The sequence below is a fragment of the Wasmannia auropunctata genome, unplaced genomic scaffold (assembly GCF_000956235.1).
Source record: "Wasmannia auropunctata unplaced genomic scaffold, wasmannia.A_1.0 LD335580.1, whole genome shotgun sequence".
NCBI classification, from domain to species: Eukaryota; Metazoa; Arthropoda; class Insecta; order Hymenoptera; family Formicidae; genus Wasmannia; species Wasmannia auropunctata.
In genome coordinates this window covers 45,326-63,272 of record NW_012027310.1, presented here as the reverse complement: position 1 = coordinate 63,272, position 17,947 = coordinate 45,326, and the positions used below count along the sequence as shown (strand labels likewise).

The 17,947-nt window shown below is 39.5% G+C and overlaps 1 protein-coding gene and 1 long non-coding RNA gene across 6 annotated transcripts; one reads left to right on the top strand and one right to left on the bottom strand.

Annotated features, from left to right (window-relative positions):
- The first annotated feature begins 2,009 nt into the window (after positions 1–2,009).
- Positions 2,010–13,504, top strand: LOC105456694 (ral GTPase-activating protein subunit beta). Of its 5 annotated transcripts, XM_011700921.1 has the most exons (25): positions 2,010–2,137; positions 2,339–2,716; positions 2,924–3,344; positions 3,422–3,448; positions 3,564–3,778; positions 3,879–4,062; positions 4,172–4,432; positions 4,666–4,857; positions 5,153–5,257; positions 5,345–5,485; positions 5,570–5,808; positions 5,888–6,118; positions 6,278–6,431; positions 6,678–6,785; positions 7,408–7,509; positions 7,831–7,971; positions 8,091–8,105; positions 8,196–8,356; positions 8,452–8,625; positions 9,553–9,962; positions 10,362–10,773; positions 10,904–11,219; positions 11,371–11,622; positions 11,784–12,033; positions 12,161–13,504. In XM_011700921.1, the coding sequence occupies exons 2-25, from the start codon at positions 2,681–2,683 to the stop codon at positions 12,288–12,290; spliced, it is 4,677 nt and encodes a 1,558-aa protein (XP_011699223.1). In that variant the 5' UTR covers positions 2,010–2,137; positions 2,339–2,680; the 3' UTR covers positions 12,291–13,504. The 5 variants fall into 5 exon arrangements, with proteins under 5 accessions (XP_011699223.1, XP_011699225.1, XP_011699226.1 ...); XM_011700923.1 differs by lacking the exon at positions 3,422–3,448; XM_011700924.1 differs by lacking the exon at positions 7,408–7,509.
- Positions 13,505–15,096: 1,592 nt separating this feature from the next.
- LOC105456693 lies at positions 15,097–17,588 on the bottom strand. The gene is made up of 3 exons (XR_975282.1): positions 17,324–17,588; positions 16,787–17,246; positions 15,097–16,627 (listed from the first exon to the last, which is right to left on the bottom strand). It is a non-coding gene; the product is annotated as an uncharacterized LOC105456693 (long non-coding RNA).
- Between the last annotated feature and the right edge of the window lie 359 nt (positions 17,589–17,947).

Genomic DNA, 17,947 nt, shown 5'->3' with positions numbered 1-17,947 from the left:
TACCTTAACACATGTGCAAAACCTGAAGTCGATTCTCTAACTAGTTCACGAGTTATTCAACTTTTAATTTTGCATGAATTCTTATGGAATCCTACTTATAAAATATATTGATACTAACGTTCTAGCACTTACAATACCTTGAAAATTTAATGAATTGTTTCTATTTATTACCTTAACATATGTGCAAAACCTGAAGTCGATTCTTTAACTAGTTCACGAGTTATTTAACTTTTAATTTTGCATGAGTTCTTTGCAGTAGCAGCATATTTTTGTTTATCAACAAAATGATAAAGAAGCAGTATTGTCAATATTCTGAAATTTTGTTTGTGAGGAAATAAAATATTAAGCAATGTTTCTAAAAAAAGTTCATATAGATTCACTAACTCATTATCAAGATATTAATTGATAAAGCAACGCTTGTCACTGTTATTCTAACCTCATATTCAGCTACGAGACCGCAAGGAGTACCAACTTAAAGTGACGTGCGGTATTAGGCACTCTATTTTGACAAATATAAAGTGCTAGAAAGGCAAATATTATGTTAATGACATTTGTTTATATATTTTGTAGATTTTTAAGTCTTTTGATGTCTGATATATACATTAAATGTTATCAATATGTGTTACGGTTTTTCGTTTTTTGCAGTTGATTTCAGGTGAAATTCACATCCAAAAGTTTATTTCCGACAATCACAAAACTTGTAAAATATATAAATATATGCAATTGTGTCATATATTCAGTAGTGTCAAATATCATATTTTCTGATTATACACGATATAAGCACGATATGTTGCATATCTTAATTTATAAAAGCATAGAATTTCATCATTTTCAAATTTCAGTCACTTTTGTCTGGGATTGTACAACCAGAACATCCTTAAAGATAGAGCGGGATTCTTAGCTAGAAACTTTCTAAGCAAAAACATCTGTTATGGGGAAAGGGATCTAATTGATAGCGTCATCGAATTAGAGAGAACAGAAAATATAGCGAGACTAAGACAACCGGCGATCAAGAAAGACATATTATCGGAAGCATGGATAGCGGTTCGCAAATTAGAAAAGAAGTTAGGACCGAGCAGAAAATTCGAGATACTGGATATGAATTTCGAAGACACTACCTATATAGCAAAAGTAGATATCAATACAGGAGAGTATAGAAAAATAAAGGACAGCACAGATAAGGAACTTAAAGAAAACATTGACAAAAAACACGGAACTTCGAAAGACGCTGTTGTAGTTTACACAGACGGCTCAAAAAGGGAAGAGGGTAGTGCGACTGGCGCTAGCATAGTTTTTCAAAATCAAGAAGTGGCATATAATATTGGTCTCCCGAAAGACTGCTCAATATATACAGCGGAGGCGTTCGCTATAAAGAGTGCGTTAGAAGTAGTCTATGAAGATAAGAGTAATAAAGGAAAGGATATAATTATATTATCTGATTGTAAATCGGTACTACAAAGAATCGAAAGCAATATTGTAAACGTATATACTAATAAGTATATCTGTGACATCAGAGCCAAAGCGAACCAAATAGAAAAAGAATATAAAGGGAAAGTCCTATTCATATGGGTACCAGCCCATTCAGGGATTCATGGCAATGAAATAGCAGACATACTTGCCAAGGAAGCGACTAAAGGAAACCCGCGCGAAGATATAATAGTACCATTAGGCGACTACAGGCAAAAATTTATAGAGGAAATGTGGGACAAAACTATAGAAAAGATAAAAAATGAAAGTAAGTTTAAGGGAAAATTCTATATGGAAAATTTTTATAAGGAGAAAGATAAAAAACCATGGTTTACAGACATAAACAAAGAAAGATATTTTGTTACGCTTATAAATAGGATTAGAACAAATCATTATAATTTAAAAACTTCGTTAGAGAGAAAGGGATATATAAATGATGCTATGTGTGAGTGTGAAAGGGAAGAAGAAAGCTTAGACCATGTTGTATGGCGCTGCGAGCGATACAGAGAGGAGAGAAAAAGATTGGTTATGGAACTAAGAAAGCGAGGCATAGTAGGGGAGACAGCTGTAATTGAGGTTATCAAAAAGTGTGACTGGAATACCTTTGAGTGTATGCTCAATTTTGTTAAAAGCATAAAAAGGATTATATAAACGGTTTATGGAACTCAGAGTATGTGTGTCAAATAATTGTACAAAATTGAAGGCACAATAAATCTCTTAAAAAAAAAAAAATAATACGGGCTTTAAGTATGTTCCTGCAACTGTGTGAAGTTGCGTCTTCTGCACTTTGAATAAATTTTTTTTTCTTTGCTGTTTATCTTTTCCGTCTTTCTCCTTCCAACGACCGATCATGTATTTGTCCCGTTTTAAGTGCAGAAGGTACACCGTAGTGCCACTTGAGGTGCAACTGTCGAAGCCACTCTGCCACTACACTACTGTCAGAGTCAGCTGTCAAACCTGTGCGGGGAAGAATCTGACGATCAAAGGCAAAAGAAGAAGAGGAAGAAGTAAACGTGCGGGATGTCAGGGAGGCCGATCGACGACCCGACGACGACGACGCACGTCAGCCGAGAGATGGACCGCGCGAAGTGAAGTCTCTCCTCTGTCTTGGCTCGCGAACGTATTGATGACTGCCTAACTCCCGAGTGTTTCGTTTACAATCTCGTCCAAGCTGCTTCTTGAACATAGGGCGTACATAGGCGTGTAATAATCTATGAATTTAGGCGTATTCAACAGAGTTAATCTCAAGGTGCTTACATCTGACAAATTGTATCTCGTTCGCTTAATTAATATCCTTATTTACGTACCTCTGTCCATTCACATTTATTCGTAATCATATGACTTGTACGTTTATAGTTTTGATTTTATCTTATATTTAATGTCTCTCTCTAAATTTTTATCGCCAAAAAATGGGAGTAGCTCGGTGTTTACGTGTTTTTTTTTCTTCTTTTTTCAGGATTCCCAAGGAGGGATGTATTCAGAATGGGCCTCACTGAGCACTCTGATCCAACAAGGCTCGGAGGAGAGTCAGAGCGTGCTGGAGAAATTCCCGCCTGGCGCGGGGAAGGAGGTCGCGCTGTCCATAGTCCGGCAGCTCGCCGCGAACCTCGGTATCACCCAGGCGGGAGAGCCTAGCCCGCTCTCCACCGATCGGGAGGTGCAATGGTGCATGGAGGTTATATGTTTCGGCCTGTCGTTGCCGCTGGCCGAGCACGACACCGTCAGGGATTGCGTCAACATATACTGCGAGTGGCTGTCCGCCCTGTACTCGACGCCGAAGATCTCTGTGCCCAGACCGATCGTGGACGATCCGAATTTCTACGCCAGAAAGATCATAAGCCATTTTCACAATCTGTTCGTACCAAGGAAAGGCGAAGGTAAGACTTGATTTGTTTTTTGACCTAAGAAAATGCTTGCTCGATCCTTTTGATAAGACTCATTTTCTTTCCCAAAGTCTGGCCTTTTCTGTATCAGGATCTAGGTAATACATAATATACATATCGCTCTTCTCTGAAAGCTCTAACATTTCTATCAATTTGCAAGATAGTTTTCATATCAATATTAATATCTCTAATACATCATAAATATATTTTCAGGTACAGACACGATAAATCGTCAGGCTGTCCTGTGTCATCGGGTGCTCAGGACTCTGCAGCAAATCGCGAGGGGTCCGGCGACTCTGGAGAGAGAAACGTGGGAGAGTCTGCTGTTATTCCTCATCGGTATCAACGACGCGCTGTTAGCACCACCGGCGACTAGAGAGGACGCGGGAGAGCAATTGTGCGAGAGGGTGCTCGGTGTGTTGCTAGAGGTGCGGAAACACTCTAGTCAATCAATGATACCGACATTCAACGTTGAGCTTATAAAATATTTACGATATTTATAAGTAAGACACATTTTACGATTCCCAGGTCTGGCTGGTCTCCTGCGAACGCAGTTTTCCTTCACCTCCGTTATGGCGAACGTTACGAGAGTCCTGTCTACGGTGGCGTCACAGATTGGCCCTAGTGGAGCAGTGGAACCGCGTGTGCCTCGCCCTCACAGCGAGGCTGCTGCACATCATGTACGGGCCAATGTTTCCCGAATTGAAAATAAGTATGTTAATAGATCTTTGAATGGACCACGCGTCTATTAACAAAACTTGTGCGCATCGTTTGTATTACGATATACATATATACGATGTACAAATAATCTGTTAATATAGGCGAGGAAGACACGCAGCTAGTGCCACCCACTATGTCGGACGAAGCGGTGGCGCAGGCATGGTACAGACTGTTGCGTACCATCGGCGATCCCGTGGACCTGTGCAGACCCGCCGTCGTCTCGCAGACACAAGCGTTTCTGCAATACGCTATCGCCAGTCCTAACGTCATAGATCCGTGCCAGCATCCGTGCTTGCAGAGCTTGCCGCAGATATTTCTGAAAGCTATAAAGGGCATAGCGGGCCAGGTAGACGCTTTCCTCGGTAAGTCGAGGCCGTCAATTTAATCGCATATTAAATTCGTAAATCTATCTCGAAATCTGCCTCGAAGAACTACGCGCTGCGACTTGTAAATTGTCTTGTCAGAGGCGAGGCGGTGTCGAATGTATACATTTCCTTGAAATTCGTTTTTCAATCTATGACACTCGCACACCTGTCGGCTTGTTCACGGCTCGTAGGTATCCGGTGGCGGTTGCACGTTGTCGCAAATGTTTTAGGAGTTTCACAGGCATGCTGTTGGGAGGAATGTTGCGTGTCCAACGTTACGGGGAACAGCGGCACCCCCGGCAGCGGGGGTGTCGGATGGGACAGGTCGAGCGGTAGGGATCAGCCCCAGCCTTCTCCCACACCTCCAACTCAGCGCAGACTTGCGAAAAGTTTCAGTGTCACTCCTTCTGCAGTCACTAAGGGTATCTCAGTGCAATACTTTCTCTCGCCGATACGATACTATTCGCTCAATCAGTCAGTTGTCCTCTCTGCCGAGATCTAAAGTCACGGATACTGTATAGCACATCACTTTGTATCATAGCGTTTTCTTTATATTTTACATTCTATACTTCATTCTATACTGTTAAAGTTCTATACTATTAAAGCTTTAATTATAAGACGTACAAGAATATTGTTAATTTTATTAGAGTTTGAATAGAGAGATATTTTATTTGTTGCTTTAAAGCATCCCTGTAGAGACACATGAATATTTGACAGGGATTCCGAAAGCGTCGCTAATCGGATTGACGACAAGCCGTGTGTCCAGTACACCGCCAATGCTGATATCCAATTCCGGACCATCGTCCGCTTCGAGCACCGCATGTAATATCTCACTTTTACGAGATCACGATTACACGGTAGAGAGAGAGAGAGAGTCTTCATTTAACCACGCGATCGTGTGATTTGCAGCCATGACCTCGCTCGGCCAGGATATCAGACCTCCTCTAGCTCCGGGACGACCCAAGTGTAACAGTATACTGCATCTCTTCGGCGAGTGGTTGTTCGAGGCTGCGTTTATCGGTACCGATGGTTGGTCGCAGAGTTTACCGCGTAAGTTTGTCGCTCGTGTGCGCGCTAAATAAAAGAATACTTGATGCGCGATTATATTTTACATGCGACGATCCCCATGTGCAGAACCATCGGGCGCCTCGAAACGTCCGTCCTCGGTGCTCGTGGACGGGCCGAGCTCGCTGCAGGAAACCGTGAGCGACGTACCGTCGACGCTCTGCATAGATCGCTACGAGTCCGGCAGAGCGGAGGCGTTGGGCGCTCTGTGCAGGATTTTCTGCTCCAAGAAAACGGGCGAGGAGATCTTACCCGTGTACCTGGCTAGATTTTACCAGGCGATGTACCACGGCCTCAAAGTCGACGAGGTACCGGTCTGCACGTTCACGCTTCTTGATAAATAGACCTGGAGAGAGATGTAGCTCGACACACTTAATTTGTTTTCAGTCTCGCGAATGTGGCGAAACATTGGCGAGTATTCTGCTGAATTCGGCCGATCTGTTCCGCCTCGATTTGAACGGTATACAAGTCCTGGTGCCGGCCGTGTTATCCGCCCTGGAGGTGGTCCTACCGGAGAAGGATTTGAAGCTGAAATCCAATATAGTATCGAAGCCGGATCTGAGAAGGGCCTCAATACATCTGCTAATATCGATGTTAACGCTGCCTCTGCATTTTCAGGTAAATATATGAAAATGTAATTTATTTCTCTCTCTCTCTCTCTCTCTTTCCTGAATTGCTTCCTGAATTGCAAAATTTATGTTTATAAATTGCCTCGTAATTCTAATTCAATATGAACGTGATCATATAACTGGAGGATATGTGAATATTTTATTGCAGAATCTCGCTATTAAGGAACTTCCGATATTTCCGGGCACAAATTTCTCCGAAAAATGTCCCGTAACTTTTGTACAGTTAAAATCGAGACTCATGAATTTGCTCATAAACGCTTTACAAGTGGAGACTGATCCTCAAAATACGCACATGCTGTTGGGTAAGTAGAAGGATTTTACCATCGATTGAGATTGCTTACGATTTAACTCTCGCAATATATATTTTTGACTGAATTCTTTACGTTATTTATTAATGGTATTCAATCAAATTTTTATTTCTCTCTAAACAAAGTTCATTTTTTGTTGAATTAAAATCTTTTAAACAAAAATCTTAAAAACAAAAGAAATTAATATCCCGTTGAGAGGCAGAAAATTGAGCTTTATGTTGTAAAAGTAATTCTCACCAGGGGCTCTGTTATTGAGTGTACAAGATTCTGCAGCAGCGGAAGAAGTGGAGCAGGTCACACAACCCGACACAGTAGCTAGTGACTCGGCAACTAATTTATTATCTTCAGGTTCGTCCTTGATACTAACCGATATTAGCTTGTATTCGGCTAAGTGCACTGTCCTGAGTTACTTAGTAGTAACTCCTGTTTGTGTCCAAATTTTATAAGTGATCTAATGATCATAGGCATTTTATTTTTTATATTTCACATGGCAAAGCGATATAAAATATCGGAGTATTGAAAAGAGTATTGAAAAGTAATACGACAAAGGATGCTTCTTTAAAATAATAACTTTAGAGCAATAATTTAATAATTATTTAACTAATTTAATTTTACTAATTTTACAAGGTAAAATAAAACTTGTCATTTGGTAGAATTTTTACATGTACTACATATAAATCTATGATCATGATTGGTTTTTCTCTGTGATGTCAATAAGATAGCAAGTCTTAGTTTACTGCCACTTCATTTAATACAATTTTTTAAATTAATATTTATCGCCAGTCTTATAAATGGGAGTACAAATTGGTACAAGGACGCAAATATTCAAATTATGATGCTTAATGTCACTTCTCATCGTATCAGCTTTACACGTGCTTATATATGAGACGTTCATTTCTTATTGTTACTACGAGTTTGTGTTATGTTGTGCGTTTTCGCCATTGTACCGTTTTATCATCGCTTAATATAGTCACCAGCGATTCGGCCAGTCAAATAAGTATATCCAGTGATCAGCGGTCAATTGGCGATGCCTCTGACATTGCGACTCTTCAAGAGGAATGCATTGCGTTCGGTAAATACTGTTTTATCTTGCTACACACACACATTTCATAAAAGCCGCATAAAAGAAGACATTCGTAGAATGCGAATTTCATTTCTGCTTGCTGTTTGTTATCGTTTTTATTGTTCGTTTTTATTATACGTTTTTAAAATTCTTGAGATTTATATTGTATATTCTCTCTTCCTTTTTTCACTCTCTCTCTCTCTCTGTACAGCGTTTGTTGTATACATTTTGTAATATTTTATGTACGTACTTATTTGTACAAAACACAGACCTGTAATGTTACTTCTCTCCGTTATAGGCTTAAGAATTAAATAAGGGACATTTTTGCAGATTCCGCCCACGCTCTTTTCGTGCGAGCAACGTACTTGGTGTGTCACCGTTTGATCTCGTCGTGGAAGACCGACTTAAATATCTCCCTAGCGGCGCTCGAGATGCTGTCTGGATTAGCACGCACGCGCATTCGCGAAACAGGTAGCAAGATCAATGCAGATATTAATCGTGTTTGCGAGATTTAAATTTTGTTACACGTATATTTTTACATGCAAGAAATATAAGTACTTATGTCTGTCTTGTTTCAAATAATTCTGCAGCAAGGAGACTCACAGGTTCGATATCACTGTCAGATAGAAACTGTTGAAGCTCTAACGTTGAATGTTCAACAAGGTTGCGCCTCGATAATGCTGTGTATGTTGCAGACGCTCTGGAATGCAAGAGAGCGGTAAAGTGGCTGTGCGACTACATTTCGTATCAATGTTGGCGTCCACCCCCGGCGCACTCTAAGGATCTCCACTCGTCTATCGTCGCGGCGTTCAGCTGCTTGACAACTTGGCTAACTGCTCATCCGCAATTGCTGCAGGTTGGCGACTTTTTACGGATGATTTTACGAAATTAATCTTAATTGAAATTCGTACATTTATACGTTGATTTCTTTTTTTTTCTCTGCTATTGAAGGACAAAGACTGCTTGACCACGGTATTAGAAGTCGTTGAGCTCGGAGTGTCCGGCACTAAGAGCGTCGGGAAGCCGGGAGAGCCTATCAAGATGAAAGACGAAAAGGAGCTGAAACCCGCGTCCATGCGCGTGAGAGACGCCGCCGATGCTCTTCTTACTATTCTACTGGAACAGGTTTGTTCGCCGAAGTATATAAGATAAAAAAGAAAACGCAACAATCAAAGATATTTAAAATTTAAATTTGAATTCTTTGAATTTTTGGAAGTTCACATTCAAGCTTTCTCATCTAATATTTTAAACGGTTCTTAAAATTTTTTAATCCGAGATCGAAAGCTACTTTTTAATTTCATTTACTTTACGATTATACTTTCTGTGGGTTGACTTTTATTTGAATCCTTTGAATTTCCGAAAGTTCACATTCAAGCTTTCTCATCTAATATTTTCAACGGTTCTTAAAAATTTTTAATCCAGGATCGAAAGCTACTTTTTAATTTTATTTACTTTACAATTATACTTTTTGTAGGTTGACTTTTATTTGAATCCTTTGAATTTCCGAAAGTTCACATTCAAGCTTTCTCATCTAATATTTTAAACGGTTCTTAAAATTTTTTAATCCGAGATTGAAAGCTACTTTTTAATTTCATTTACTTTACGATTGTACTTTCTGTAGGTTGGCTTTTATTTGAATTTCCGGAAGTTCACATTCAAGCTTTCTCATCTAAAATTTTCAACGGTTCTTAAAAATTTTTAATCCAGGATCGAAAGCTACTTTTTAATTTCATTTATTTTACGATTATACTTTCTGTAGGTTGACTTTTATTTGAATCCTTTGAATTTCCGAAAGTTCACATTCAAGCTTTTTCATCTAATATTTTAAACGGTTCTTAAAATTTTTTAATCCGAGATCGAAAGCTACTTTTTAATTTCATTTACTTTACGATGTATTTTCTGTAGGTTGGCTTTTATTTGAATTTTTTGAATTTCCGGAAGTTCACATTCAAGCTTTCTCATCTAATATTTTAAACGGTTCTTAAAATTTTTTAATCCGAGATCGAAAGCTACTTTTTAATTTCATTTAATTTATGATTGTACTTTCTGTAGGTTGGCTATTTTCCAAGTGCCTGCGGGGCGCAGTCGCTCTCGTCACTGCTGGATGAAGTATCGCTGCTTCGGCACTGCAACAGCTGGACGGGCGGACGCGTGGCACGGCAAGCGGCCGTCGAGAGATTTCGTTACTTCGTGTCCGAGAACGCGATCGTGTTGGCGCTGTTAGAGGAACCGTTGGGAAACGATCAGGATCCTCAGCCGACCGTGACGGTTCTAATCCGCGGACCGTTCGGCAGACACGCGTGGACGATGCAACTCCGTCACTTGCCGCGTCATCGATCCAGCATCAGAAGTATAAACAGCAATCCCGGACGACCCTTGCCGTTGGCCGAAGCGGCACCACGGACGGATTATAAACCGAGATTCTTCCCGGATAACGTCGATCGTATTCCTCACTGTAAAGTGTAAGTGAATGCCTGCAGCAGATCTTAAAGGAACTTAATTCAATTTAAATAAAGACTATAAATACATAAATTTAAGTAATTCAAATAAATCAGAATTATATAGAATGTATAAAATTTCTGAAATATAAATGGTAAAATTCTGATTACATGGTTGGATTTGAAATACTTGAATTAATTGCAAATATCAGGAATTTGAAATCGTGTTCTTTAATTTAAGTCATTTAAATAAAATAAATCAGAATTAAAATTATAAAATTTTTGAAATATAAATGGTAAAATTCTGATTACATGATATTCGAAATACTCGACTCTCTGAATTAAATGAATGAATTTGCAAATATCCTAATATATCAGGAATTTGAAATCGCGCTCTAATTTAGATAATAATCTTCATGGCAGGGATGAATCGATACCGAGTCTCGAGGCAGTTATGAGCGACAATGACGCGGTACGAGATGAACATCAGATCCTCGCGCAGCTCTTGGAACGGCAGATAACCCTCGAGTCGAAGTACGACAACGGTAACGTAAGAGTTGTCGAGGACAAAACCGACGAATGCGTGCCGCCCCAGGTTTGTCACGAGTTCCAAACGGCTCGTCTGTTTCTGAGTCATTTCGGCTTCTTAAATATGGAGCCTGTGGAGAACGAGGAATCCAGAAACAGCGGGCTAATCGCGCTTGATCCTACCATCCCTGGATTCTGCACGGAGTTGGAGACGCTGGACAACATCAGTCCGCGAACGTGCGACACCGTTCATATCTTTTACGTAAAAGCGGGTCAAAAGTCTGCCGCCGAAATATTATTAAACGTGGTAAGATATTGTTTTTTTTTTCTATTGATTTTATCGTAGTTTAGAATTTACATATATTATTGTCGTCGTTATTTGTTCTGTGAATCCTTAAAGACGACACGACGTCATGCTAGACATCTTACGTTCGCAGCTGCACGAGGAGAACGTGTCGCCAAACTTCCTGGAATTCTTAAGCTCTCTCGGCTGGCCCGTTTCCGTGTCCGGTCACGCGGGCTGGACGGGCCACGCGTCCACCTCGTGGAGAGTAACGGCGCAGGTGAACGTGCCACAGCCGGCTCACAGCAATCACGGCGGGGCGCTTTACAACGGCGACACTCACGTGCTGTATTGGGCGGACGTGAGCTCGGAAATTGCGTTCGTCGTGCCTACGCAGTCGTACCTCATGCCCAGCTCGGATTCGTTGGAGGAGACCAGTTACAACAGCGACATCAGCAACAGCGGACAAGGTAAATCTCGAAGGCGAGAACACCAATCAAAATACAGATTTGGGAAATGTGTATACTTTTTCTACTTGCTTTTCTATTATTTAATTTAGATTATTTTGCAAAACGAATATGGTTTACTTCCTAAAAACACAGTTTATATGTTTTGTCGCAGCGTGGTTCGAGCGGAGCATCAGCGAAAGCACGGACAATCGCAGCAGCGGGACGTCACAAAACACAACGCAGAATTCTAGAACGATGTCGCTCGACCTGGAGAAACAGCCGTCGAGCTTGCCGACGAATTCCTCGAGCGCCGATCCCATCAGGCCCAGGAGAACGATGAAGCAAGGCGTGCCGTCTCAGACTAATACAAAGATCATGGTCGTGTGGTTGGAGAGTCTGGAGGATCATATCCAATTCCCGATCGGTTTGTTCGCTCTTTATTCGATAAGAAAAACGTCCCGAAACTAACAATTAATTGATTAATCTGACTATATTCATTGTATATTTTATGTTGTCACGCGGCGTTATTATTATCTTGCATGCATTTTCTCTTGCATAAAATCACACGCGTTGATTGGATTGTAGGCGATCTGCTACCTTCCACCTACACCGGACTGGAACAAGCGAGGACGCTGCAAGCTACCGATGTGCACGTTATCTTTCTTCAAGCTCTTGCTAACGGACTGATGCGGGTCAGGTTGCAGGGACCGGTTTCTAGAATCAACTTAGCAACGCCCCTAGTCGACGGTATGGTAGTATCAAGAAGAGTCTTGGGGACTCTAGTTAGACAAACGGCTCTTAATATGGGACGTAGAAAAAGGCTCGATAACGACAGGTAAATAAAATTAAATGAATAGTGAAAAAGTCATACTTTTCCGGTATCCGGTTAATTATATCGTGATTGTATTTGAAATATTACACTTATTTTTAGTCTAAATAAAATGTGCATATTTATGTTTCAGTTATCATCCACCGCACGTGCGAAGACGTCTAAAAATTCAAGAGATGGTACAAAAATATAAGAGAAATTTAACGGAACCAGAGTTATTGACGCTTTTGTTCAGCAGCACGCAAACTTATCAAGTCAAATAGGAATTTTCAAGAATTTCTATGAACTTAAGTTCATAGTTTAATTTCTTTGATATCGTAACAAAGAAAAATTGGTTTTTTAAGGATGGATCTTACATCTCGTGTTATACTAAACGAAGGTAAAGTTATTATCTTCTATTAAAATAGCCGAGAGAGGCGGCTAACGTTTACTTTAAAAAATGTAAATAAATTTTTCTTCATTACAAATTTTAAGTAAAAAGCAGAACAAATGTTTTATATCTGTAATTATTTCTTATCGAAAGATGTGTTCATTGTAAATAACAGTTCTTTATTTTCAACATTGTACTTTTTATCAGATATCGCATCTTGTAAGTTAAAAATAAAATATTTGGAAGATTGCAGTAAAGAAAAATACTAGATAATTGAGTAATGAATGGAGAACACTTTATTTACATTTTTTAATTGCTCTCGGCTTCTCATGAATTGACTTTATCTCTTTATATACATGTATGTACAGAAATTAGATTTCTTTAAATATTTTGAAGAATTTCAATACAAAATTTCCTAATAATAACTCCCGATGACTCTGTACACACTTGTGAAAATAATTTATTCCGATAAGAGAAATGATAAGAAAGCTTTAGAACGTGTTCCGAGTTGTATTTAACTAACAAATTATGTTTACTGATATAAAGAAAGTCACCTATTACAAAGTAGAAAATTAATATACATGTCATAAACGAACGTTTCGGAAGGGGGATATATATTTTTGTTATATGATTTTTTATATGCATAATCGTGCATAAAAAGCTTTATATATTACTACTTGAAAAACCACACAATTGTAAATAACGCTGTAAAATAAATTATATCCGAATTTCGTATATAATTGAGAAAGCTACTTCGGCATATATAATTATATAAATATAAGACAGTGGAAAAAAATGTATTTTGTTTAATTAGCTCTTATCATGTACAATTATATTTTATATACAAAACTTGCCTTACACACATATACTTGTCATCAGATAATTTATAACAGATCGCGTGTTGGAAATCATCAACATTTAAAAAAACAAATGATCAATTCCAAGATCTTGATCGTTTACTTCTTACGCAATAGATTGAAAACTTTATGTATACACGTGTGATTACCTGAGCTAAGAAAATATCTACAGCTACAATTCTCCTCTTGTTTTTGTACATACGGAACTGTAAGATGACTGTCATAATAAGAGATACGTTTGATAAGCTAATCAGAGCAGTGTGTGACTCGTTTATTTTCTTTATCTGTACGATCGCTTCTGAGAAAGATTGCACGCATACATTTTTAAGCATCTCAAATAATAAGAGCGAGAGAAAGTAGCAGTAGCTTGTTCGCATAATATTCAACAATTTTTTATTGGGAAAGGAATATATCAAGTTGTCGCAATGCTCTTGTGAAGCCGGCCCTAATCGGTTGAATCATCTTTCCATCAACAAGTTGATTGATCGCTGTTAGCAAGCTTAGAAAATACTTTTCGCGCCGAGTAATTTCGTTCGCGGAATTCCGGATATAAAGCGTATAATTTCAACGAGAAGTTTTTATGTAGAGAACATCTTCGTGCGTCTTAATTTTAAGAATTATAATCTATTAATTGTTGCTTCGTAATTATAGTCCATTTCAATTATAATCATTGAAATCCATTAACTGCGTCCACGAAAGTTGGGCTCTCATGGACGAAATTAGAAATTTCAGCGTGTTATTTTCAGTCGATAAATCGACCGGACCCTACAATGATCGTTCTACATACTCTCTCGCTTAGTGCACACCCTAAATTAGGAGCAAGCCGTTGTCAGTCAAATCAAACATTACGTCATCGCGCGAAACGAGGCCTATATCGCTAATTACTTAGCCGTGTCATACTGTCGAGTCATTGATGAGATATACCTTATATGCCGCATGCAGATTTTTGTTGTCTTATCTCGCGTATTTGTAACTATATCCAGCGCTTATCGCACATTCGTATATGTATATGTATATTTTCATATTTCGGAACTGTCACCACGACAAACGACGATAAAGCTGATGAAAAAATTCTTGCACTTTTCGTTGCCGTTATCATTGCAAAATACGTTTCGATCACGCTCCGAACAACGGATACCGAAACACTTGACCTTATTACAGGGGAAATTGTTTTGCTGTATACTTATTAATTATTAACAATGTCTCTATTAATAACGCCTTTCGTCGCAATTGACAGGATTTATTTTCATTGATACTTTCGTCTCGCAGCGTCGTGCAGCGTCTCGTTATATTTATTAATGGTCATTATTTGAGCGCGATTACGTAACGTGGTGCCAGCACAGCCATTCTTAAAATATTTGTTAGGATGTTGCATAATTTACGTCGAAATTCGTGACGTTAAGTCGACGCACATGCAGATTTCTCTTTCTCTTTCTACTTCCCGATATACATAATATATATATATATATATACATTCTTGTACCAGAATGTTTAGTAAATTGACAGCGGGCAGAGAATTTAACAGAGTGACTCAGCGTTATTTCTCGTCTAGAGGCGATGCATCATTGTCCACTTAGCTAGAGCGCCTTGTGGGACGCGCGAATCCATTGTCTGAAATTCAGTTGTGTCACATACTGTAATATCGCGCTACATCTATTTACAGCGGGCGATTTATCCGAAACGCAAGTCGTCACTCGATCTTATCGCCACATTGACAATTATAACTGTTTAAGTTATAATTGTCAATGTGGCGATAATGTCAAATAGACATTGGAATGTTAAAACGTCGATAGGTGTTATTAATTTTTTCTCGATATAGAATTATTAATCTTTGGTCTCTTGACTTATAGTCTTATAATATGGAATATACATTTTGCTGCGTTTGCTGCCATTTTGGCGATCGAATTAATTTCGCCTCTCCTAACTATGAATTAACTTAACAATAATTGACTTAACAAAAATATTTGTAATTTTAATTACTGCTAACGCGGATCGAATTATTGAAAAGAATTTCTGAGTTCTAGTAACACATAGAAAGAAAGATTAGATTGGATACAATGAATTGTGCAGCAAGCAATTTTGCATGTCTATATATAATTAATCGACGAGTAATTTAATCGATTAATTTATCAAATATTATCTTGTTAACGCGATCAATTTTCTATCGTTCGACATGTGGAAAGAAAGATTAGATTAGGAACGACGAATTACTTATTAGAAGTTTTCCAATAGGCAATTATATGTCGATTGAATTAATCGCCAATTAATCGAAAAATACATGATGCTCGGTTACGATTTTCGGGATCGAATTTTCACGGCGACTCTGAAATGTTCGCAATTGTCAATAATCATCAATTTCTTTTTACAGTCATTTCCGCGTTGTATGATGCGACACATTCTCTCTCGAGCGATAAGCGTTATCACGTTTGTCATACAATAATTAAGGCTGAAAACGCAGTCAGCGATCGATACATCAGCGCCGGAGAGCCCTGTCGACGCGGGGTACTCAATTTCGTGTGTTTACACGCGCCATGTGTGTCATGTCATCGGATCATTTTCAACTATACAGTCATACGAATCTCCGAGATTACCGTCGATATATATAATTTCGCTGAGTCTGCAGAGACGCGCGAAGATGATCCCTGCGCTATAATGTTTTCATCGTGATTTCTTTCTCTGTCGGCATTACGAGGCATCTCGAAACTTGGGTGCCATCGTCGAGATCGCGTCGAGATTTCGATCCTCGCAATTTCGCTCCGGAAAAGGGTATTTTTCAATCGGCAAATCTCTCTCACGATCTGAGAACCGCGGCGGGGAAACGTGACGGCGATGCCGGCGGCACGCATACGTGGAAAAAGAGACGTTAAGTCTTCTCTCTTCTGTGTGTGCGTGCCGCCGTGTCGAGTAATTTGTACTTAAATAGCACAAAGATTCGTAGGCTCGTTATTGCGTGTATTCGAGATACGCGCGACCGCGTATGATTCTTCAAGGTTTCCGCACGCGCGTCGCCGTTACATAAATGCACTTTCCGATAGTCATTCCTTCCCGCTAACGCGAGATTCGCATTACATATAGAAATAAAGTGATATTACGTAACCGCTCTGTGTTTCCAGATTTATCTGCGCGAGTCGAAAGTAGAGTAAACGGGCAAAAAAAAAAGTGGAAGGTCTCTGCAACTTGACCCGAGAGATACACGGAGTTGTATCACGCGACCGCGACGAGACAACATTAATTCTCGTGGACGTTCTTTCATACTCTTTTTTTTTTTCTTATCGCAAGAGTCACATGGCGCAAACATTTTAGGCTTTGCGGGACCACAAAAGAGGCAAAATCGAGAATGTACGTTCGACGAGGGAGAAAAATTTCTACAAATCTGAAACATAATACAATTATAATTAGTAAAATTATATACAAAATTATAACTAATAAATTATATTATAATTATAATTAATTATAATATAATTAAAATTAAAAATATATAATAATTGTAAGAATTGTAAGAAATAACACAAGATAACAATTATAAACGTACGGGCTGTAATTTGATCGATTATTGGTTTGCTATTCGGTAATAAATGGTCAATCCGGGGGATCTATCCAAAATTTTAGAGAGCAATTAATAGCAACCGCTGGCATTATTGATGCCAATCACACAAATTCGTCCGGATGTATTATTATTGATCGCTTCTATACTTATGTTTCGATCTGCTATAATGTTGCCGCTAATGTTCGCAGTCTTCAACCATGGCAACATACGTGACGACAATATTACATCTTTATGCGCAATGTTACGTATATACCGTACTTCACACTTTGCACAGTCTTGTTTAATTTGGCGTAAGGCATTTATTACGAATGTTTCTCCGAAGTTTACGTTGAGCTTAAAAACATTGGCCCAAAACGATTTCAATTCACCTCTGCCAACCTTCAAGTTTGATTTGTCGCAATAATTAAAGTTGGACACATGCACGAAGCAAGAATAGGGATTTTATCTAAGGACAAGGGTCAGATTAAATTCCGACAAATTTAACGAGCGATTTATCGAGAGATATATGACTGTGATGTATACATTTTCGATTGTTGACGTGAATAAAAGTTATTTGATATTAGATTCATTGCCTCGGTTTATAGTATAGATATTGAAAAGAAGATTAGGTCAGGGACAGCGTGAATTATATAAAAATAGTTCCCATTTCCTCGCGAGGAAACCGATTAGTCACAACTCGGATTTTTTTTAAAGCGAAACTTAAGACTTCCCGTTGCGTTTATTCGAGATTTCCGACAAAAAAAACAGACACATCTCGCGCGTGGACCGTGCGTTGGCTTCGCGCCAGTAGAGAGAGAGAGAGAGAGAGAGAGATCTCTCGCGAAAAAATTCCGGCTGTCAAAAATGATCCAATTCTCGAGGCCAATCCGCAGCGCGGACCGCCGCGGATCAACGCGAACGTAGTCAAGTGTCGCGGGACGCGCGGCGCCGCTAGCGATTTTCCCGCGCGGTCCACGGCGCGCGCGACGATTGGCTGCGCGTCTCCGCCGCCGGCGTTACGCCGCCCTGAATTGCCGCGCACACCGATACGCGGACGGAACGAGCCGGGTGGACGCCGCGGGTGGGTGGCGGTGTCGCGCGGGAGGGGGGGGATACTTCATACTTTCACTCGGTATGCTCGGATTGCTCGGACACGCTCGAGCACGG